At 53.6% G+C, this 23,172-nt stretch overlaps 1 protein-coding gene and 1 long non-coding RNA gene across 7 annotated transcripts in view; one reads left to right on the forward strand and one right to left on the reverse strand.

The window, feature by feature from the left end:
* The window catches only part of SEMA4B (semaphorin 4B), a 43,031-nt gene extending 20,708 nt beyond the window's left edge, over positions 1-22,323 (forward strand). For 4 of the 6 annotated variants that reach the window (XM_065905949.1, XM_065905952.1, XM_065905951.1 and 1 more), the window contains 13 exons: positions 9,550-9,713; positions 9,876-9,938; positions 11,898-11,996; positions 12,696-12,807; positions 13,029-13,142; positions 13,288-13,439; positions 14,709-14,890; positions 14,998-15,148; positions 16,374-16,584; positions 16,671-16,786; positions 16,989-17,155; positions 20,282-20,361; positions 20,639-22,323. In XM_065905949.1, coding sequence (XP_065762021.1) covers positions 9,550-9,713; positions 9,876-9,938; positions 11,898-11,996; positions 12,696-12,807; positions 13,029-13,142; positions 13,288-13,439; positions 14,709-14,890; positions 14,998-15,148; positions 16,374-16,584; positions 16,671-16,786; positions 16,989-17,155; positions 20,282-20,361; positions 20,639-21,369 — 2,342 coding nt within the window. In that variant the 3' untranslated portion in view covers positions 21,370-22,323. Of the gene's footprint in view, positions 1-9,549; positions 9,714-9,875; positions 9,939-11,897; positions 11,997-12,695; positions 12,808-13,028; positions 13,143-13,287; positions 13,440-14,708; positions 14,891-14,997; positions 15,149-16,373; positions 16,585-16,670; positions 16,787-16,988; positions 17,156-17,383; positions 18,565-20,281; positions 20,362-20,638 lie in introns of those variants that run through there. The other 2 variants (XM_065905950.1, XM_065905954.1) reach the window with 2 other exon arrangements.
* LOC136147275 (uncharacterized) lies at positions 522-3,322 on the reverse strand. The gene is made up of 3 exons (XR_010659130.1): positions 2,774-3,322; positions 2,168-2,243; positions 522-1,577 (listed from the first exon to the last, which is right to left on the reverse strand). It is a non-coding gene; the product is annotated as an uncharacterized lncRNA (long non-coding RNA).
* Positions 22,324-23,172: the final 849 nt, after the last annotated feature.

Raw genomic sequence — 23,172 nt, forward strand, 5'->3', positions numbered from 1 at the left:
GAATGGGTAAGGTTGATCCTAATTGTGGGTGGCCCCTAATCTGGGAGCGTGTCACTTCCATGGACTGCATTTTTTTTATTTATTTATTTTTTTGGTCTTCCCGGCAGCCCTGCAAAGTGGCTCCCTCCCAGAAAAGGCAGGTTATCTTGTCTGGCTGGTCAGTGATAAAAGTCAGGACTCAGGTCTTCTGACTTGTTTCCAGTCTGTGACCTTCCCTGCCTCTCTGCGGCACTTTTAGTTGTCATGCTTCCCTCTGGACCCTGGGATCCCAGGACTGAGCTTTTGGGGAGGGGACAGGGAGGGGCTGTGCTCCTCAGACACACTCTTGAGAACGTGAGACTTCAGGACCTCTGGACTGCCCACTTTGAATCTGATGTCCATCCCTGGACCAGAGCACCCCAAACTGGGACTTGGGACTCTGTGAATCATTCATTCAATCAACAGATGTTTATTGAACAACTTCTTGGAACTCACCTGGTCAGGTGATACAAATACTGGATACAAATAATAAGATAGCTTTTTTTTTAAGGGTCACTTTGTTTTTATTTATTTATTTGGGTGCGCTAGGTCCTTGTTGCGGCAGGAGGGCTGTCTTGTTGTCGCACATGGGCTCGGTTACCCTGCGGCCTGTGGAGTCTTCCTGAACTAGGGATTGAACCCAAGTCCCCTGCATTGCAAGACAGATTCTCAGCCACTGGACCACTAGGGAAGTCCCAGTAAGACAGTTTTGACCCTCAAGGATCCAAGCTTGGTGAGGGAGACAGGCACCAGAGGCCCTTCCTCGTCGGACAGTGTGGCCAGTGCACGGCCAGAGTGTGAGCAGGAAGTGATGGGTCCACAGAGGGCCCTTGCCCAGCCAGGGATTCAGGAAGGCCTCCTGGAGGAGGTGAAAGCGGGCTGGGTCTCAGAGGATGAGTAGGAGTTAGTCAGAAGGAAGAGCATTCCAGGCAAGGGGACTGCCTGGGAGAAGGCTGGGGAGGAGAAATAGGACCCTGAGTTGCAGTTAGCTCTCCTGAAATGGGAGGGGGACATGGCATGAACTGGTGAGTTAGGGGCTGGGGCTTTGGTCCCAGGACAGTGACAGTTCTCAGCAGCAGGGCAGGAGGTGGTGAAGGGAACAGACCTGGATGGCATTGAGGAGGGGACTTGTCAGGATGTGACTGTGGACCAGATGTCCATGGTGAGAGAAAGGGAGGCAGGAAGTGTGACTCCCGGTGAGCGATGCCCCACAGACACAAGATCCCAAGTTGAGGAGTGGTCTGGGAAGGGGCAGAGGCGGGGAGGCGCCCATGGAGGGTCTCCGCATCATGGGGTCTGGCTTGCACTGGTTGAAGAGGCTGGGGGGTCACCAGCGTCCAGGACATTGAAACAGTGAGAATGAATGTGTGGCCCAAGGTCCAAAGGCCCAACAACCCCAGGGAACAAGAAGATTCAAAAGCAGAAAGGCTGGAGAGGCTGGAGGTGATTTGTAACACTGACTTTGGAGCCGGTGGCCCAAGTTCGAATCCCAGCTCCACCGCTCTTCCTCACCGCGTTACTGAGGGCATGTCAGTTCACGTGCGCTTTGGTTCTCTCCCCTGCGAAAAGCGGGTGGTAATTCCTATGTCACAGTGACCCGGCCAGGATGCCCGGCAGCCGCCCTTTTATTTAGAGTGCTGAGTCAGCGCTTGGAGGGATGAGGCCCAGGAGGAGGATGAGGGAGACATGAGGAGACGCCGCCCCGGTCCCCCCAGCCGAGGCCAGCGTGGCAGACGCTCAGGGACCCCCGCCAGGCCCTGCCCCTCCAGTCCCTGCCCCAGCGCCGGGGTTTGGGAGGGAGGCAATGCCCGGGCTGGTGAGCGTGGGGCTGGCTAAGGGCTGACTCCGGGTAGGGAGTGAGTGGGAGGTGAGGAGTGGAGACGGCTCTGGGTGGCTCTTCTCAGGAGTTGGGCTGAGGAGGCGAGGAGGGGGGGCACACCAGTTTCTGGGATGAGCGGTGGAGGTTGATGACCCAGGATTGGTTTCTGAGGAGATGGGGGGCACCCCGGTGAACAGCGGGAAGTTGAGGCTGTTTATGCCTGAAAGACCCAGCTTCCTCAGAAAGTGGGGGGGCCTCTGAGAGGAGGAGGTGGGGCCTCAGCAGAGAGGGGACAGCCAGCCCCTGAAGCAGAGGGCTGTAGGAGCTGACCTTGGTCCTGGGTGGGGTAGGTGGGGGTCAGGCTCCCAGGACGACGGCTGCTCATGACAGGTCCTGGGTTAAGATTCTGCTGGCCGGATGGACACAAGGAGAGGGTGTCCGTAAGGGGCTGGGGGGCGCCTGGGGGTGGCAGGAGCACTTGGCCGGCTTGGAGAAGCAGCGAGCCAGGAGCCAGGCTTTTCCTGAGTGTGCCCGCCCCTTCCAGGCGGGGTTCAGTCCGTAGGAAGCGCTTCCGGCACTTAGCCCCCTTCCCCCACCACGACTGACCCTTCCCTGTCTGGTCTGGGGACTCTGCCCTGGCACCGGGGCTGGTGACAGCGGAGTTGGCAGGCCGCCTGCAGCCCGTCGGGCCGCCCAGCGCAACGCTGGGCGGTGCGAGAGTGCTGAGTCAGCGCGCCCGTCCAGGAGGGCGGTGCTCCGGCGGGCGCAGGTGGGTCCAAGGGTCCCTCCGTGTGACTCCCTGGGGAAGAGGTGCTCCAGCAGAGCCTCTCGGGCCGGGGGGGCAGGGGGCGGTCTTGTCCAGGGCCCAGACAGACCCCTCGCTGGGGACCTTGGCATTCAAGCTGACGGGCAGCCAGCCGCCCCCCACCCCCTCACCCTCCTTGCCCGCTGGGGGCAACTTCCGGGCTCTGACTCCGCAGGGAAGCTGATGTCTTCTGGCTGAGTCCTGCTGGGGCCTGTGGAGGGCGGACTGCTGAGGCCAGGTCAGCGTCCGCCGTGGCCCCCCCACCCCGCAGTGCGGGAAAGGTGGGGTGGGGCTCTGAGTCACGGGGGCCTGCCGCAGAGCCTGACTGGCAGGGTGGGACTGCCCCGGGGTGGGGACGGAGCTGAGGCCTGTTCCCGGCTCACCCCGGACAGCTCCGGGCTTCCGGCTGAGTCACGGCCCAGGGTAGGAACTCCAGTTGAGTCTGGGGGCTGAGCTGTCTCGGCATCACTTCCGGCTGAGAGCGCGGGCCCCGAGGGTGTGGAAGCGGGGCCCTGCAGGTAGCCCTGACAAGCTCAAGCCGCACTCCCCACCCGCCCAGGTCAGCCCCCGTCTCAGCCATCTTGGAGCCCTGGAGAAGCCACTGGCTCAGGCCGGCCCTAGGCTGGACGGGACGGTTTCATTCCACCTGGGAGAACCGGCCACAGCTTCAGGCAGCCCGACCTTCCCTGCACTGGACTAACCCGCTGGGCAGAGGGCGTGGAGGGTGTCTGAGCAGAACGGGACGCTCTCTGCCGCACACAGGGCAGGGTAGACGCTAAGACTGACCCTGCTGTGTGCCCCAGCGCTTGGGGAGCTGAGTGCATAAACACCCTCCCCCTTCAGTCACCTCGGAGTGAAGATGGTACCCCGGAGCGAACGCACAAGCACGGGCAAGCCCTGCAGTAGGGTGTATACACACACAGACAGATGCACACTCACAGAGAGGCAAGCTCAGGCAGGAACCCCACTCAACACCGCTGAGCAGGAACCAGAGCGTGCGCGCGCCCCACATGGGCCCGTGACCCCAGCCCCTGTCTGAGCCCACGCACTCTGCTTGGCTGTGAGACCCTTGCTGGCTCGGCGGAGGCCGAGGTTACAGGCGCCCAGGGTGAGGACCAGGGAAGCCCAGCTCTTCCAAACAGCCCTGCTCCTCTGGCAGCTCTCGCCAGGCTGGATTTTCCTGCAGGGCTTTCTGATTCTGTTTTTGATCTGCCGGAGTGTTGATCATGTGCCAGACACCGTGCCAACACCGCGATAACGTGTGCAAAGTTGTTTTGAGCGAAGCTTTCAGTAAATGTGGGTTATTACGTGTATTACTATTTACGTGTCTAATCTCATTTCTTGTAAATACCCTGAGAGGCAAGGTGCTATTATCCTCATTTCACAGATAAGGAAAACAGGGCTCCTAGATGTGAAGTGGCTGGTCCTAGTGGTACACAGACAGTAAGTGACAGAGGCAGGAACTGAACCCGGGTCTCTGAGTCTGTGCTATTTATTTATTTGACAGTGCTGGGTTTCAGTTGCATCATGCAGGAATCTAATCCCCTGACCAGGGATCGAACCCAGGCCCCCTGCATTGGAAGCGTGGAGTCTTAGCCACTGGACCACCTGGGAAGTCCCTCTGAGTCTGTGTTTTTAACTTCTGGCTTGCTGACACTCCCTGCTGGCAAGTGTGCTGGCAAGTGAGCCCCACTGACTGGCTCTGGTGAAGGCCACAGGACAAGAGGGATTGTGGATGGCCAGGCCTTCAGGACACCGTGGCGCTTTGAGTCTGAGAGACGTGGGGCGGAGGGAGAATCCCCAGAATGGGAATGTGTGTGAGGGGACCCCTCACCTGCTTCTTCAAGGTGTTTTCTGTCCCGTGGTGGGTGCATTGACTACAGTGTGACCAGGGAGGCGTGGGGGCTGCTGGGCAGCTGGTGCGTGTGGAGGGCGGGGCTGGACCAGGGCTGGTCTGCTGGCGCCTAGGCTGCCCCTCCCATCTGGCTGTGACCCTTGGCAAGTCTCCCCGCCCCCCATGCCCCCAGGCCTGAGCAAGGCTGAGCTGCCACCTGGACTGAAGCTTATCTCTGACCTTTGGCATTCCTGTGTCTGGACAGATTCCAAAAGCGGCCTCTGCCCAGGCTTACGGGATCCACCGCCTCGATAGAAATGCGCCTTCTCTGTAGGCAGATAAGCCCTCACTGTCAGGAAACTGGAGGGCTGTGAAGGGATGAGGAGGGGGCTTCCCTGATGGTCCACTGGTTAAGAATCTGCCTGCCTGGCAGGGGACACGGGTTCGATCCCTGGTCTGTAAAAATTCCACATGCCTCGGGGCACCTGAGCCTGTGCGCACAGCCTCTGAAGCCCGGCACTCTGAGACCCCATGCCCTGCAGCAGGAAATCCTGGTCTGTGAGAAGCCTGTGTGTTGTAACTAGAGAACAGCCCCCGCTCTCTGCAACTAGAGAGAGCCCACGGCAGTGAAGACCCAGTGTAGCTGGAAATTAATTAATTAATTAAAAATAAATTTAAAATGCTAAAATAAAAGACAAGGGACTGCAGTGGCTATTTGCTCTGGTCTCACTGACTCCTTGTGAACCCGCTGTGAGTTTTCTTTTCATTTTCCGCATTATGAGAAAACTCCAGTTCGGTGAGATGGCATCTACCTTGCCCTACAAACATGGTTCTTCTCAAAGTGTGTTCCATGAGCCTCCTACTTCAAAATCCCCTGGGAGCTCAAAAACTTGCGCGTTCTCAGGCCCCATCATGGGCCAGCATCTTCAGAGTCTTCAGGGTCACCTCGTGGATCCAGAGTTTAGGTCTTCCAGGTAGTTTTGCTGCAGTTTGTAGACCAGGAGTCCAGGGAGGAGACCTCCTGAGTTGGCCTTCCATTACACTTCTGGTGTGGTTTTTTTTTTTTAATTGGCGTATAGTTGCTTTACAGTGTTGTTAGTTTCTGCTGTACAACAAAGTCGATCAGCTATGTGTATACACATCCGCTTCCCTCTTGGACCTCCCGCCTGCCTCAAGTCCCACCCGTCTAAGTCGTCACTGAGCCCCGAGCTGGGCTCCTTGTGTTGGGAACAGCAGCTTCCCACTAGCTATCTGTTTTATACCCAGCAGTGGATACATGTCAGTCCCAGTCTCCCAAGTCATCCTACCACCCTCAGTTCAGGCATTTCAGCTCAGTTGTGTCCGACTCTTTGCCACCTCTTGGACTGCAGCACGCCAGACTTCTCTGTCCATCACCAACTCCCGGAGCGTGCTCAAACTCATGTTGGTGATGCCATCCAACCGTCTCATCCTCTGTCGCCCCCTTGTCTTCTGCCTTCAGTCTTTCCCAGCATCAGGGTCTTTTCCAATGAGTCAGTTCTTTGCATTAGGTGGCCAGAGTATTGGAGCTTCAGCTTCAGCCCTTCCAGTGAATATTCATAACTGATCTCCTTTAGGATTGACTGGTTTGATCTTGCAGTCCAAGGAACTTTCAAGAGTCGTCTCAAACACCACAGTTCAAAAGCGTGAATTCTTCAGCACTCAGCTTTCTTTATAGTCCAACTCTCACATTCATACATGACTACTGGAAAAACCATAGCCTTGACTAGATGGACCTTTGTTGGCACAGTAATGTCTCTGCTTTTTAATATGTTGTCTAGGTTGGTCATAGCTTTTCTTCCAAGGAGTAAGCATCTTTTAATTTCATGGCTGCAGTCACCATCTGCAGTGATTTTGGAATCCAAGAAAATAGTCTGTCACTGTTTCCATTGTTTCCCCATCTATCCCACCACCCTACCCCCTGTCAACACACTTGTTTGCCTCTCTATTCCAGCCCTACAAATAGGTACATCTGTACCATTTTTTTCTAGACTCCACATGTATGTGTTAGTATGTTATATTTTTCTCTTTTCTTCACTCTGTATGACAGACTCTTGCTGTGGGGCTTTGTGTAAATTGCTTACTGATCCTGAGCTTCAATTTCCTCCATTTGTAACCTGGGGATAGCAGCAGTTTCTATCTCACAGGACCATCTTGGGTACCCAGGGACTTAATAAGTACAACATGTTGACCCAACACTTTCCTGGCAGCATCTGTGGTGGCCAGGCAGAGGGGTCTCTTGGTTGGGGAGGGAGGGGGATGGTTCTTCCCAGAGCAGAATGCAAAATGACCAGGCTGTTTGTTCCAAAAGGCTGACCAGCTCATCAGCTCAAAGTACAAGCAACATAATTGGGCCTCAATTATGTGTTGGGCTTTACGGTTGGGAAAAGTAGGGGGTTAGTGCTGGAAACTTTCGTTGGGCCTACCAGCGTATCCTTCGTGTGTGTGTGTGTGTGTGTGTGTGTGTGTGCGCGCGCGCACGCGCGCACTGCGCCAAGCAGCATGTGGAATCTTAGTTCCCTGACCAGGGATCGAACCTGCACCCCCTGCATTGGGAACTCGAAGTCTTAACCACTGGACTACCAGAGAAGTCCCCCTTCAATGTGTAGAGTGCTAAGAGGAAGTGGTGAGGAGTTGGGAATTTGAAGCAAAAGACTTGGAATCCAGTGTGGCTCCAGTCTGAACATAAGAGTTCAGAGAGGCCTTCACTTCTCCAGACCACAGCTGCCCTGCGTGGTTCCTGCAGCAGAGTTCATGCTCTGGGCAGTGGGCAGGACTTTGCCCTGGGAGTCGCCAGCGCAGCCCGTGTTTCCGCTCTGGTTCTAGACTGACAGGCCTCCTAGCTGCAGATTCCCTCGTAGACTCCCACACTGGCACCTTGTAATACTGCCTTACCGCATCAGGAGACCTTGTGACGAACAACAGCCTTGGGAACTCCATCATTCCTATTCGCTAAAGGGATTTCCCATTTTATGTTCTGGGGAGTCCTTCAGCATGAACAGCCAGGTAAAAAGCCTGGCTCTCCCCAAAAAGGCTGGTATGTGTTCTTCCTCTTGAACAGTGGGGACAAGGTAAACTGATTTTCCTTTTCTCTTTGGCCACTGGGAGGCTCAACACTAAATGCACAGCCCATGTCCGGTAGCTGCCTGAGGACTTTATGACCTGTTGATGTGAACCCGTCCTTCCTTTCTGGTTTAGATGCTTGCTTCAGATTTTTTCCCCCTCCACTCCTGATTTTTAGCATTTATATTTCACTACCTTCTTTTCTTCGTGTTTCCTTGCCCTTTGTGGAGCCAGGCTGGGGGTATGTAAAAATGTTCACCCTGTAAACACACATGAAGCTGTCTTCACAACTGCTTTGTTGGCATGGTGCATTTGTTTTTTTTTTGCTTCCTCAGCTTCATGAAACTGTTAGCGTGATTGCAGTCCACTGGTCAGTTACGAGATGCTTGGGGTTGGGCACGGTGGTTGCTTTTTGCTTGTTTTTCTCTTCTTATCAGCTGCCTAGAATTTTTAAAATAATTTCCCTCCAAATCCATTAGTCACTGAGAGCACAGGCGGTACCCTGGTGGATAGATGTGTGTGTATATCTTCTTCCTTTCCTTCTAATTTATTTCTTTAGCATTGCACAAATGTAACTTGTAGAATCAAAAAAAAGATAACAAGTGCAAAGGGAAAAAGATTACCAAGAATTCTACCAGGATACCACTTTTCAGTATTTTGTGATTCATCCTTCTTGACTTTTTCTATGTTTATGTTTTTCCCACAAAAAATTCGAATCTAACTATGCATAGTGTTTTTTCATTTTCATTTAATGGTAGATAACTAGTATCTTTCCTTGTTATTACATATTCTACAACAATGAAAGATACTTGAAATTTACATGATACATACATGCACATAGTTTTTTTGTTTGTTTTTTTTTAAGCATAGAAAGACTTATTGTGAAAAGCAGTAATTGCCTCAGTCTTCCCCAGCTGCAGGCCTGGGTAAAAGGGGCAATTTTAATCATTTAGACTTCTTGTTACAGAGTGGTTCCCTCCACTTAAATAAAATGTTTACTCCACGATTTCCTGGTTTATTGGATTTACTGACTTGCCCCTAAGAAAAGTAAAGGTTTCCATCACTTCCATCACCCTTCCCCACTTCCTCCAAACATTGTCTGCCTCTGTATTTGGTTACCTTTGCAATTTAAAATTTAAGTAATATACTCAAGCCTCAAGTTCTTGTTCTACAAACCAGTCTCTCGTGGCCCTTATTCTCAGAGGCCTTTCCTCTCAGAGGAAGATACGGAGACTGCATTTTCCTTGACTTCCTTTCACCACCCCCCCGCCCCCCCCCCCAGCATCATAGTGCTTGTCTGAGGTAGATTCAAGTTTCTGAGGTCAGGGTTATTAGCATTTACATTCTGTTTAATAACCATAAATCGCCCATGAGTGACACGAAGCAGTGCTGAGAACTGAAGGCTGGCGCCCCGTGTCAGCGTTCCTCTGTGAATCAGTCGTGTTCCCTGCTGCCCACGGGAGTGGGCTGTGCTTACAAGTCCTTTTCTTTGCATCTAATGCCACTCAAAGGAGAATGTTAAAGAGACTTTGGTTTCTTGCATTCTGTTAGATGCTCAAAATCCATCACTTTTTATTTCAGCTCACTCAATATTTTGACCACGCCTTTCTTGGATAACTTTGCTTGTTTGTCCGAAGTTGCTAATATAGCAGCGTTTTACCAGCTGCATGGTATTCTGACATAGAAAGTGTTGAGATTTATTTTCACCCAGCCCCCTTGTGGTTGGATTTGGGGTGATTTCAGTCTTTCATTAACATGAATGGTGCTATAACTAATGTTCTTTGACATTCATCATTGTGCGTTTGTTTCATACATAATGTTTGAGAATCTGGGAGTGCTGCTCCTCTTAAATCTGACTGCCGGTCCTCGGCCCCATGCACCCACTGCCTTGCTGATCTACCTTCAACAGCATCAGTCTGTTCTAGAGGTTGGTGTAAGAGCGTTCTCCTGGGAGGAGTGGCCCCCAGGTAATGTCCATCATCCTCTCTCCAGGCTCTGAAAAGCGGCCATTCCTCAAATTTGAAGCTGAAAACATCTTCAACTACACAGCCCTCCTGCTGAGCAAGGATGGCAGGACTGTGTACGTGGGTGCTCGAGAGGCCCTCTTGGCACTCAACAGCAGCGTCAGCTTCCTGCCAGGCGGGGAGTACCAGGAGGTCAGATGATGCTCAGGGGTAGGCTGGGTAGAGGGTGCCGGTGGGTGGGTGGGGGGTGGAACTTCTGGGTCCCAGGATAATGCAAATGGGGAGGGGCAGAGAGTCGAGCAGCGGAGCGTCTGTTCCCAGGTGCACCCTGACCTTCCCTCTCTGGCTCCCCAGCTGCTGTGGCCGGCCGACGCAGAGAGAAAGCAGCAGTGCGGCTTCAAGGGCAAGGACCCAGAGGTGAGCCAGCGCCTGGGGGTGACCTGGGCTGAAGGAGGGCTGGGGGCGGTAGGTCTGGGTCCGGGATGGAGGCCGGAGGCGGGAGCAGGTGCTGCCAGCTGTGGTGGAAAGGACATGGGCTTCTGAGATGGCCAGACCTGGGTTTGTGTCTCGACCCCGTACTTATTATTTCTGTGACCTCGGACAAATGGATTTGCCTCTCTGAGCCTTAGTAAAACGGGGGTAAGGATACCTGTCTCGCTGGACTCACCACGAGGATTCCGTGAGCTAATACATACAATGAGGGCCAAACAGACGTCAGCTTCCAGCAGGAGCAGTGATTGGGTGGGGGTGGAGTCTGTCCCTTTGAGGATAGTGTTTGATGTGGCAGGCCTGACATATCTCAGCTTGGTTTTGGCCAGACCAATGAGTGGGGACCAGTTAGCCCGGAGTTCTTTGGGAAGACTCCCCACCATTCCCAGAGGCCTCCTGGTCCTGAGTACAGCAGGGGGCAGCTAAGGTGAAGGCAAAAGACACCAGTCTTGGGGTCAAGACACAAGTTCAGGGAATTTCATGGGGTCCAGTGGTTAGGACTCCTAATCCCTGGTCGGGCAACTAAAATCCCATCAGCCAGTGGCATGACCCCACGCCCCCCAAATTTTTTTGTAAAACACAGGTTCAAGTCCTGACTGCTTTTGATTTCTTTTATTCAACAGAAATGTGTTAAGTACTTACTCTGTGCCTGGGTGCTTTGAGACACTGGTTATTATCGTTGTTGAATCACAAAGTTGTGTCCGACTCTTTGCGACCCTATGAACTGCTGCACGCCAGGTTTCTCTGTCCATCACTATCTCCCTGAGTTTACTCAAATTCATGTCCTTTGAAGACAGTGATAACATCCAACCATCTCAGCCTCTGTCGACCCCTTCTCCTCTTGCCCTCAGTCTTTCCTAGCATCAGGGTCTTTTCCAGTGAATTGGCTCTTCACATCAGGTAACCAAAGTATTGGAGCTTCAGCATCAGTCCTTTCAATGAATTTTCAGGGTTGATTTCCTTTAGGATTGACTGGTTTGATCTCCTGATTATTATATCATTGTGAAAAGGAAGAAATCAGTCTTGTTTTAAGGGTGGTCAGGTTACACTTCCTTTAGAAAGAGACATTTAAGCCAAGATTAGAAGGAGGGGTGAGGGGTTTGACGTAAAGAACCAAGACTGTGAATGTCACTCTGAGGGAGGTATTTGAGGAACCGCTGACAGGCTGAGCAGCGCAGTGACGTGGTCTAGTGTGGGTTTTCAGGAAGTCGCTCTAACCACCGTGGTGGGGAGCAGACTCCTGGAGGCAAGGATAGAGGGAGACCAGTGAGGGGCGAGAGGGGATGGTAGCCCAGACCAGGGGTGGACCAACAAAGGGAGCAAGAAGTCTCGGTCAGATCCCGGACGTATCTGAAGATGGAGCCACCAGGATTTCCTGATGGAAGAACCAGGGTGGGGCTGGTATAAGAGGGGAGTCAAGGATGCTGTGAGGTTTGGGGCCTGAGAAGATGGAGTTGGCGTCTGTGAAAGTGGGGAGACCCTGGAGGAGGGAGTTTTGGGGGAACAGTCAGAATCTCAGGAGATGCCTGTTAGGACACCCTCTCAGAGGCAATCCGCGAGTCTGGAGTCCAGGGTTCAGGGCTGTGTGTTCCTCCTGTTCTGGGCTCAACTTCCTCACCAGGTGGGGTTAAGACAGCTCAAAAGGGAGGTGTTCTGTGCCTTCACCCCAGACTGAAGTGAAGTTTCCCAGTCACAGAGCTAACTGAGCCCCAGGGTCCCCTCCTACACATGCACACGCGCGCACACACACACGCACACAAACACACACACACACGCTCTGTGATCCTCTGCTCCAGGAGGCGCTGCGCCTTGGGTCTGGTTTGGGGGGGTGCTCAGAGGCGCCCCCTGGTGGCCTGTCTGTGCCTGACCGCCTCCTCCTCCCTCCAGCGGGACTGTCAAAACTACATCAAGATCCTCCTGCCTCTCAACAGCAGCCACCTGATTGCCTGCGGCACGGAGGCCTTCAGCCCCGCGTGCACCTACATTGTGAGTGCCCCTCTGCACCCCGGGCCGGCCCCCGGCTGGCCCAGGAAGTAGCCCTCTTTCTGCCCCAGGGAACTGGTCTGCAGCGCTGACCGCTGGTGGTCAGACCCAAGGGCCCTGGTGGGAGGCTTCTGGGAGGAGAGCCCCCGGGACCCTGCCCCAGCCCTGATGGGCGGGGCTCCCTGCAGGGGGCGGGGAGAGGAGGACGGACTCATAGGATTCCCTGGGCACAAAGATCCTGGCTGACACGCGATCACACCCTCTCACTTCCTCCAACTCTCTCTCACTTCCTCCAGCTCTCGCTCAGTCCCCGCCAGCCCACCTCATCCACACTCCTCATCACACGCACACCCTTGCGTTTCTGCCCTTTGCATGACTTCTTGGAGAGTTCTTTGCATGACTTCTTGGAGAGTATTTTCAGGGCGTGGGTCAGAGCAGCCAGGTTCCGAGTCAGACGTTCCTGGGTTTGAACTACATCATTGCCCTTTCCCGGCTCACGTCACCTTTCTGAGCCTGTTCTCTGCCCCGTGGGACAGCCACCATGAGCGGTCACAGCAAGGCGCTGTGGGGACTATGGCCCGGGGCCAGGATGGGGAAGAGGCCCTCAGGCCACTGCCCTCACTCTAAACACCTCCCTGCTCTTCGGCCAGGCTCGCTCACTCTCTGGTGTGGCCCTGACCTTCCCGCTCTGCTCCCCTGCAGGACGTGGAGAACTTCACGCTCGCACAGGACAAGCGGGGGAACATCCTCCTGGAAGATGGCAAGGGCCGTTGTCCTTTTGACCCCAATTTCAAGTCCACGGCCCTGGTGGTCGGTGAGTGGGGGGCAGGGCATCAGAGGGGCCTGGGTGGTTGGTGCCATGCTGGTTCCCAGGGGTGCGGCGACCCCAGGCGGCTTTCAGTTCGGCTCTTCTTAGTTCTTATTCTCTCCTCTGTCCTCTTCAAGCAAGAAGGGCCACGCTCAGGTCACTGCGGGCCCTGAGCGGGAAGGGGCTGTGCCCAGGGCGCATTCCCATGGGAAATGTTCTCTTGGCAGATGGTGAACTGTACACGGCAACAGCCAGCAGCTTCCTGGGGAATGACCCGACCATCTCCAGGAGCCAAAGCCTCCGCCCCATCAAGAGCGAGAGCTCCCTCAACTGGCTGCGAGGTGAAATCCTCCCGCCGCCCGCCCAGGGGGCAGTCCCCAGGCCCCAGGGAGGGGGCCCTGTACCCCCAGCAGGGCCAGAGAGCAGAGTCTTCCCCTGTCTGGGATCTTTGGGCTGATGGTGCTCCCCACTGGCTCCCCCCCACAGACCCAGCGTTTATGGCCTCAGCCCACATTCCTGAGAGCCTGGGCAGCCCAGAAGGGGACGATGACAAGATCTACTTCTTCTTCAGCGAGACTGGCCAGGAGTTGGAATTCTTTGAGAACACCGTGGTGTCCCGCATCGCCCGTATCTGCAAGGTGAGGGAGCTGGGCCACCCCAGAGGCTCCATGTCTGCGGCCTTCTCCTGTCCTCCAGAAGGAACAGCTTGGCTACTGCCAGTTCTCTTTTTTTCTTGAATTTTTGGCTGAGCTACGTCTTCATTGCTTCCAGGCTCTTCTCTAGTTGCAGTGAGCGGGAACCTTTTCTCTGGTTGTGGTGCACGGGCTTCTTGTTGCGGAGCCCAGGCTGTACTTGGAGCTGAGTAGTTGTGGTGCACGGGCTTAGTTGCCCTGAGACATGTGGGATCTTCCTGGACCAGGGATCGAATCCGTGTCCCCTACATTGGTTGGTGGATTCATAACCACTGGACCACCAGAGAAGTCTTCTCTTAAGTTAAAATGTCTGTTTTTTTCTTATTTAAAAAAAAATGTGAAGACATAGCAAAGTACACACAAAAATCACAAAATAAAGAGGCAACTTGGTATGGTGATTAAGAGTGTCGATGCTGGAGCCCAGCTGCCTGGGTTCAAACCCTGCAGGTCGTGTGATCTTGGGCAATTTCCTTGCTGAGAAATCTGTTTCAGTTCCCTCCTCTGTTCAGCATGTAGGGTGCTTAGAAATGTGCTGAGCAGCCACTAGATGGTGACTGTCGGTGTTAAAATCTCTTCATCCTTCCACAAGAAGTGACCGCTGTTAACAATTTAGAATGTTCCTTGCTAATCTTTATTCTTTTGCACATGTGTAAAGACGTACATATTCGTATTATGTAAAACCATGTGCAAACAAAGAGATACTGTAATGCAACTCTTTAGCCTCCCTTTCTGCTCAGCAGTAAATCGTGAGATCTTTTCATGTTTGTAGACAGACTTCACTTCGTCCTTTTTTCTGGCTCCTTGCAATTAGGGAAGCACTGTCATTTACCTAGCCAGCCTTCTGGCAAGGGGGAACTGAAGGCTGCCACTTCAAGTCTTTTTTTTTTTTTTTAATTTATTGTTTATGTGAAATTTAGATTTAGCCAGAGGCGCTCTTTCTCTCTACGTATATATACACACACACATGTATTGGCTGTGGGATGCAACATGTGGGATCTTAGTTCCCTGATCAGGGATTGAACCAGCGTCCCCTGCACTGGAAGCATAGCGTCTTAACCACTGGACCACCAGGGAAGTGCCCTGTCTTCTTTATTTGAGATGAGCTCAGGCCTGGTGATGTGTCTGTCAGGCCCTTCCTGGTGTCTGTCTCAGCCACTGCTGGGGAGGGGAAGCGAGGAGCCGTCCCCGAGCCCAGCCTCTCTCTGCCTCACGCAGGGTGACGAGGGGGGCGGGCGCGTCCTGCAGCAGCGCTGGACGTCCTTCCTGAAGGCCCAGCTGGTGTGCCTGCGGCCTGACGACGGCTTCCCGTTCAACGTGCTACAGGACGTGTTCACGCTGACGCCCCGCCCCGAGGACTGGCCGGACACCCTCTTCTACGGGGTCTTCACATCCCAGTGGTGCGCCCCCCGGGACCTAGCTGGGAGCGGGCCGGGTGAGGGGTGAGTGGCTGGCCTCACTGGGAACCCAAGGCTCCTGGGGCTCATTCAGCCAACTTCCTCGGTAGGAACGGGGGGACCACGGAGGGCTCTGCCGTCTGTGTCTTCACCATGAAGGACGTGCAGTCGACCTTCAACGGCTTCTTCAAGGAGGTGAACCGCGAGACGCAGCAGTGGTACACAGTGACCCACCCAGTACCCTCGCCCAGGCCGGGCGCGGTGAGTGCTGCTCCCGGCCCCAGGGCAGCATGCTGGGAGGGCGGGTCCACACCCCACGCTGGGCTTGATTGCTTTCTCTAAGTCTGTTGTCTCATCTCGAAAGTGGGGGCAGAACCCAGGGCTGCTTGTCTTTCCAAGTTCGACGTGACCGTGGCCGTCAGGATGGGCTGGACAGGGCTGTCCCATCAGAGCGCCGCCTGCCGCGAGCCTCTCTCCCACCCCACCGTGAGCTCCTCGTTGTTGAGTGGCTGGCTGTGGGCAAATGGTCCTCACCAAGCAGACCTTGAGACAAGGATGTGGGTGCTGGCAGTTTCTAGGGGAGCTACTCCCCAGAAGCAGCAAAGAGGGGACAGGATTGTGGAGGGAGGGGTGGAGCCAAGAAAGTGGGGGTCGGAGTGCTGTGGGCGCCTGGAGGTGAGTCCCCGGGGGCCCTGGGAGGCTACATGGAGTACATCTCAGTGTTGTCCCACTGGGGTGTTTGTTACCAACTGCTGGGCCTCAGTGATTGAGGGTCACTCTGGGATGTTAATTCCTGGAGCTGCTACAGAGAATGCCCCTGGGCAGAGAGAATCAGGAACCCTTGTGCTGTCGCTCAGTCGTGTCCGACTCTTTGCGACCCCATGGACTGTAGCCTGGCAGACTCCTCTGTCCATGGGGATTCTCCAGGCAAGAATACTAGAGTGGGTTGCCATGCCCTCTTCCAGGGGATCTTCCCGACCCAAGGACTCGAACTGGGGTCTCCTGCATTGCAGGTGGATTCTTTACCAGCTGAGCTACCAGGGAAACCCAGGAAGCCTCTGGCAATATGGCAGACTAGCTGCAGGCACCCTTGTGGCCCCTACACTAGGACACCTTGCTCAGCCAGGGTTTCTTGGGAAAGGAACTCTCTCACTTCCTGCTGAAAGGATGCCATAGGAGCAGGAAGTGCGGTCATGCCCAGGGGAGGGGGTGGGGGAAGGATGGGCAGGAAGGAGGGGTGGTTGGTGGGCAGAGAGGGGGAAACCCTGGCAGCCAGGGCCCATGGCCCCACATCCCTGGACCTGCAGATAAGCGTGTTGGCTCCACAGAACTGGAGAGCCATGCTGTGGCCTGGCTTCTGAGGGTGGGGGAATCCCTGCTGTCCACTGGGGAGGCAGGGCTTGGCAGTCCTGGCGGGATCTGTAGAACACCCATCCTGCTGGCCACCCCAATGCCGCCCATCTCAAGCCAACGCCTTCTCCTTCAGTGCATCACCAATAGTGCCCGGGAGAGGAAGATCAACTCGTCGCTGCAGCTCCCGGACCGCGTGCTGAACTTCCTCAAGGACCACTTCCTGATGGACGGACAGGTCCGCAGCCGAATGCTGCTGCTGCAGCCCCAGGCCCACTACCAGCGCGTGACCGTCCACCGTGTGCCTACCCTGAATCGCACCTACGACGTCCTCTTCCTGGGCACTGGTGAGTGCCCACAGCAGGCTGGCTGGGGGTCGAGGGAGCATGGGCGGCAGGCTCCTCACAGGGCCTGAGCAGTGTCCCTATTGCAGGTGACGGCTGGGTGCACAAGGCAGTGAGCGTGGGTACCACGATGCACATCATTGAAGAGCTCCAGGTCTTCCCGGCAGGACAGCCCGTGCAGCACCTGCTCCTGGACGCCGACAGGGTGAGCAGAGTGGGGAGTCCGGGCAGTGGGCTTGGGGTGCCCCGCCCTCCCGCCCCAGCCGGGTGGAAAGATCTAGGCTCCGGGCATGAGCTGTCGGAATGTGGCGGGGGGCGGGCCAGGTGCGTGAGAAGCGGCTCCCAGGAGGTGGCTTTGTGGGGCGCTGGAGCCGGGGCCTGCCTCCCATGCTACGTGTCTCTTGCAGGGACTGCTGTACGCTGCCTCACACTCGAGCGTAGTCAAGGTGCCTGTGGCCAACTGCAGCCTGTACCAGAGCTGCGGGGACTGCCTCCTGGCCCGGGACCCATACTGCGCTTGGAACGGCTCGAGGTGTGCATCCATCACCCTCTACCAGCCGGAGGTGGCCTCCAGGTGAGAGCTCGTTCAGGCCCATTCCCCTTGTCCCTCCTGGCGCACCTGCCTCTAAGTGCCTCTGCTTTAGACCCTCTATGGAATCACCACACAGCCTCATTTGTGTCTGCCGTCTGGACATCATTTTTTTTTTAATAATGTTATTTATTTAGTTTTGACTGTGCTGGGTCTTTGTTGCTATGTAGCCTTTGCTCTAGTTGTGGTGAGTGGGGGCTACTCTCATTGCAGTGCACAGGCTTCTCCTTGCAGTGGCTTCTCTTGCTGGGGACCGCAGGCTCTAGAGTGTGAGCTTCAGTAGTTGCAGCTCTCGGGCTGTAGAGCACGGGTTGCTTCGCAGCAGGTGAGATGTTCCTGGACCAGGGATTGAAGCTGTTACCTCCTGCATCGGCAGGTGGATTCTTCACCACTGAGGGAAGCTCTGGGTGTAATTATTAATCAGCTCCTTTCCTGACTCTCAAAAGAGTTGTAGTTCAGACAGTAAATTATGTTTGCCTTACCCATCTCTAAAGCAGGGACAGGATTTGGTAGTTGGTATGAAATGTTATAGCTGTGAAAAGATTTGCTGGAGACTGAATTGACACGTGAATGTAGTTAAATAACAGAAAATAAGGGCTCCGTAACAGTCCATTAACAGACCCATTAAGGGACTTCCCTGGTGGTCCAGTGGTTAGAACTCTGCTCTTCCACTGCAGGGGACGAGGGTTTGTTCCCTGATTAGGAAACTAAGATCCTGAAAGCGGCGTGGCCAAAAACAGACCGATTAAAAATTGTTTGCAAAATAACTGATTTTGTCTAAGAAAACTTAGACAATAGAGATAAGCACAAGCAAAATAGAAACTACCCAAATTTTACAACCTAGAGAGACTTAGATTTAATGTATATCCTCCCAGATTTTTCCATATATGTGTAATATAAAGAAAAACAGGCGGGATTGGAGGCCCGCCGCCCCGCCCGGCCTCGCAAGGCCCAAGTGAGGCGCTGGGCACGCCGAGCTCCTGGCAAGCCTCCCCTCGTCCCCCGGTGCCGGGAGTCGCGGCGAGACCCCGCACTTCCGCGTCCCGCCTGTCCCGCCCGCGCGGTGCCCCACGCCTGGAAGAAGCTGCCGTCGGAGTGAGACCCCGGGCCCGGGCGGGTTCCCTGCTTCTGCGAAGTGATGCCACCAAGAAGAAAAGAAAAATACAAGCTTCCTATTCCACTTCCGGAAGGCACAGTCCTGGATGACATGGAAGGAAAACAATGGGTGCTGGGCAAGCTGATTGGCTCTGGAGGATTTGGTTTGATATATTTAGCTTTCCCCACAAATAAACCAGATAAAGATGCAAGACATGTAATAAAAGTTGAATATCAAGAAAATGGCCCACTATTTTCAGAACTTAAATTTTATCAAAGAGCAGCAAAAAAAGAATGTAGTAAGTAAAATAAGTAAAGTAAGCCCCTTCCAAATATATGTTTGCTAAGTGGGAGTTAATATTTTCGTCTTTTTCTGGCCTTATGGAAATTTTTTTCAATTAGAAATTTTTATTGTAAAATGATACAGTTAATTGTTATGTAAAAATGACAGAGGTATATAAATAGTGATATTATGTACATAATGGGTTATATATTTCAAATTGAAGTTATTTGTTACCTTACATAAAATGCTGGATTGTCGATTGAAGCCACCGAGAGTTCTTTAGGTGTAAAAGATAGAATGAAATTATTTCTTTTGCAAAAAACCATTTGGATAGAAAGGATATAAAGAAAAGACATTAAAATGGGCAGTAGATTATAAATTAAAGGAATGACCATAGAATAGATTAGGCCAAAGCATATGAAGATGATTATAAACATTAAGATGATTTAGAAAATAAGTTAAAAATATTGAAAATTTGTATGTTGGGAAATTAATTGGAGCTGAATATCAGATGTAAGAACTACCAGTTAGAGGATTAGACTATGATATAAATATGAGCAAGGCTAAGAAGAATAAAAGCATTTTGTAAAAACTGTATGATACAGATGGATTTGTAAAGCTTGAAGGAAATTGATATGAGTAATGCCTGTATAATCAAGGTCATTTACATTATGTTTAGGAAAAAGAATGATGAGTCTCACCTCAATAATTAACTTTGTTTTCTTTAATAAAACCTTCTGAACATCAAAAAAAAAAGAAAAAAAAGAAAAACATTTTTTTAAGTTAAAAAAAAGCTTTAGTTTTTTAACAACAACAAAAAATTATTTGGCTGCAGTTGGTCTTTGATCTTTGCTGTGACATGTGGTATCTAGTTTCCAGACTGGGGATCAAGCCCAGGCCCCCTGCATTGGAAGCTCAGGGTCTTAACCACTGGACCATGAGGGAAGCCCCAAATACATACATTTTAAGTAAAAGTTGGATCTGTCCTATTTGTAGTGTCTGTACTTCACTCAAGTGCATACCTGTTTCCAGTTTTATATTTTAAAACATCACGTGTGTGTGTGTACACATATGTATACCTGAAAGAACACTCCAAAAAATGCCATCATTATTGTTGACTGGGTAATTGTGTTTTTTTAAATTATATTTTCACTCCATAAAGTTTTATTTTGTTTTTAATACTTAGGTATTTATTTGGTTATTCCGAGTCTTAGTTGTAGCATGTGGGATCTAATACCCTGACCAGGCATGGAACCTGGGCTCCCTGCATTGGGAGCTTGGACTCTTAGCCACTGGACCACCAGGGAAGCCTCTGATTGTGATTTTTGTAATGTTTTTAGCCTTTGTGCTTGGTTGAGTTCTGTGTTTTCCAAAATCAAGTCAGTGCCTGTGCTTTGCAAAAGAGACAGATACATGTTAATACATACAGATTTGGCTGTCCTTCCAGACGTTCTCTAGGGGCTCACTCTGCTTTTGTGATTAAGGAAGTATCACAGCAGCTTTTATATGAAGTAAATACTGTGTAGACAGAGGAGATGCCAGGTCTGTCTGCAGAACCTGTGGGCCGGGGAATCTCGAAGGGAGGCCGCCTGCCTTGGTCCTGGTGGCCCCTGAGCCCTTCCCCAGGCCCACGTCTGCAGGGCTCTGTGACAGTGTGTACTGCACGGAGGAGGAGGGGGGCAGATGCAGGCTGGTGGGGTTTCCTGGCCCATCCCATACTCTTTGGTCCCCAGGCCGTGGATCCAGGACATCGAGGGGGGCAATGCCATGAACCTCTGTGGCCCTTCCAAGGCCCGGGCGTCTGTACCAAGAGGTAAGGTGCCCCACCAAAAGATGGAGGAAAGGCAGGGGCCAAGTCTGCCTGGCAGGCTCCTACAGCCACTGATGGGTGTAAATACCTTTCCTCACTTACTCATCCCTCTGGCCCTGGAAGCAGGGTCCTGGCAAGTGAGACCCACAGTCCCCAAAGTCCCCAAGCTGCCGTTATAGCAACGAGGTGCACAGTCTGGAGGGAGGTGGGTGAGTGAGCCTGGGGCGAGCGTAGATGCCAGCCTGCCCTTGACCGGGGACTGTGCCTCTTCTGCCTGCAGGTGAGAAGCCCTGTGAGCAGGTTCATTTCCAGCCCCACACGGTGAACACCTTGGCCTGCCCCCTCCTGTCCAACCTGGCGACCCGGCTCTGGCTGCACAATGGGGCCCCCATCAACGCCTCGGCCTCCTGCCGCGTGCTGGCCACCGGGGACCTGCTGCTGGTGGGCAGCCAGCAGGAGCTGGGGCTGTTCCAGTGCTGGTCACTGGAGGGAGGCATCAAGCAGCTGGAGGCCAGCTACTGCCCGAAGGTGGTGGATGAGGTGACCGGCGGTGCGGGCCGGAGCGGCAGTGTGCCCGTCATCATCAACACGTCTCGGGTGAGCGCAGGCAGCAAGGCCAGCTGGGGCACGGACAAGTCCTACTGGACGGAGTTCCTGGTGATGTGTGCGCTCTTCGTGTTCGCCATGGTGCTCCTCATCTTATTCTTCCTCTACCGGCATCGCGGTGGCATGAAGGTCTTCCTGAAGCAGGGGGAGTGTGCCAGCGTGCACCCCAAGACCCGCCCAGTGGTGCTGCCGCCTGAGACCCGGCCACTCAATGGCATGAGCCCACCTAACACCCCGCTCGACCAAGGCTACCAGGCCCTGTTGGACAGCTCCCTGGGGACCCGCATCTTCACGGAGTCAGAGAAGAGGCCACTGAGCGTCCAGGACAGCTTCGTGGAGGTGTCTCCGGTGTGCCCCCGGCCCCGGGTCCGCCTGGGCTCTGTGATCCGGGACTCAGTAGTGTGAGAGCAGACTTCCGAAGGCGGCCTCCCTCTGGGGGCCCCGAGTGCTAAGAGCTGGTCGGCTGGACTTCTGCTCCTCCTTGTGGAAGAAGCCGCGATGTCCACCCCTCGGGAGCGACAGAGCCGGCTGCCAAGTAGCAAGGCCCCCCCGACCCTCCACCCGAGATGGCCATGTCCCTGTGGATCCTGGCTGAAGATGGGGGCCTGCCCAAGTGAGCAGATAGATGCTCCTTAAGTGAACTGAGCCCTTTGTTTAAAAACAGTCGAAAATGTGAAACAGGAAAAGAGAGACAGGATGACGCCACACCTGTGGCCAGCCCAGCGCCCGGCTCCCAGCTCCCAGCTCCCAGGTTGGAAGGACGCACCCAAAGTGGCTGTGTGAGACGAGCCGGAAATGGCGTACCCACTGGCCTCTTCCGCCTTCCCCTACTGTCACGGGCTGCCCCTGCTCGCTGCAGAGACAGGGGCCAGCTTGGGCTCCAAGTGGTCCAGCCTCCCCAGCTGGCCAAGTCCTTGCAGCCATCATCCTGTCACCTCAGGGACCAGAGGGCCACGCTGGCCCCGCAGCCCTCCCAAGGCCCTGGGCTCAGGCCCACCTCCTCCTGGACTTTCCCAGCCTGTATCAGGCTGCGGCCACATTAGAGAGACAGGGCAGCACCAGCCCAGAAGAGAGTCTATGACAATGAACATCATCCCTCGGAATTCTAGGAAGAGACTGCTGCCTGCCTTCCTCCAGCTTACAAACCTGTGTCCCTTTCTTCCATACCTGCCCTGGCCTTCAAACCCAGCCCCCAGTTCATCCCTACACCTTGCAACCTCCACTCTTAAGGGACAACTAAGCCCGTGCACCACTGATAACTGCCCAGCACAGGGACCGTGAGTTTATGTGGGTTTTATATATATTTTTTTTAAATAAAAATGCACTTTACTTTTTTTTTTAAAATAAAATCTAAAGAATTGAAATTGAATCCTGGGCCCTTCCTCTTAAAGGACTGTTGCTTTTTGAGGTTGGTCCAGTTCTCTGAGTTCTGGGAGGTTCTAGGCCACCTCTGAGGTGCTAGTGGGCTAACGCCAGCCCAGCCTGGCTGACCACATCTCCCCGCGGAGCCAGGTTCTTTTTTTTTTTTTTTTTTTTCTTATTTTGGCTGTGCTGTGTCTTCGTTGCTGTACAGGCTTTTCTCTAGTTGTGGCAAGTGGGGGCTACTCTAGATGTGGTACGCCGGCTTCTCACTGCAGTGACTTCTCTTATTGCAGAGTACGGGCTCTAGGGCTCATGGTCGTGGGCTTCAGTAGTTGTGGCGTGTGGGCTCTAGACCATGAGCTCAGGAGCTGTTCAAATGATCACAGAGTGAAACTGACTTTTTTTTTAGTACACAGTTCTATGAGTTTTAACACATGTAGAAGTTCATGTACCCACCACCACTATCAGGATACAGAGTTCCACCCCTCGTGCGCCCCTTCATACCCCCTCACAAGGGAGGGTGGCACGGGCAGATACGGTCTGACTTCCTGCTGTCCACTTCTTTGCGTGCATGCTTAATTGCTCAGTTGTGTCCAAATCTTTGCGATCCCATGGGCTGTAATCCACCAGGCTCCTCTGGCTGTGGGATTCTCCAGGCAAGAATACTGGAATGGGTTGCCATTTCCTACTCCAGGGGATCTTCCTGACCCAAGGATTGAACCTGGGTCTCCTGCATTACAGGCAGATTCTTTACCATATGAGCCATCAGCCATCCCCCTTTTTAAGTCCTACTTATCCCCAGGGTGACTGAGGGCTCATAAAAGTCCACTCCTTCACACCAGTAAT

The sequence above is a fragment of the Muntiacus reevesi genome, chromosome 15 (assembly GCF_963930625.1).
Source record: "Muntiacus reevesi chromosome 15, mMunRee1.1, whole genome shotgun sequence".
Classification (NCBI taxonomy): Eukaryota; Metazoa; Chordata; class Mammalia; order Artiodactyla; family Cervidae; genus Muntiacus; species Muntiacus reevesi.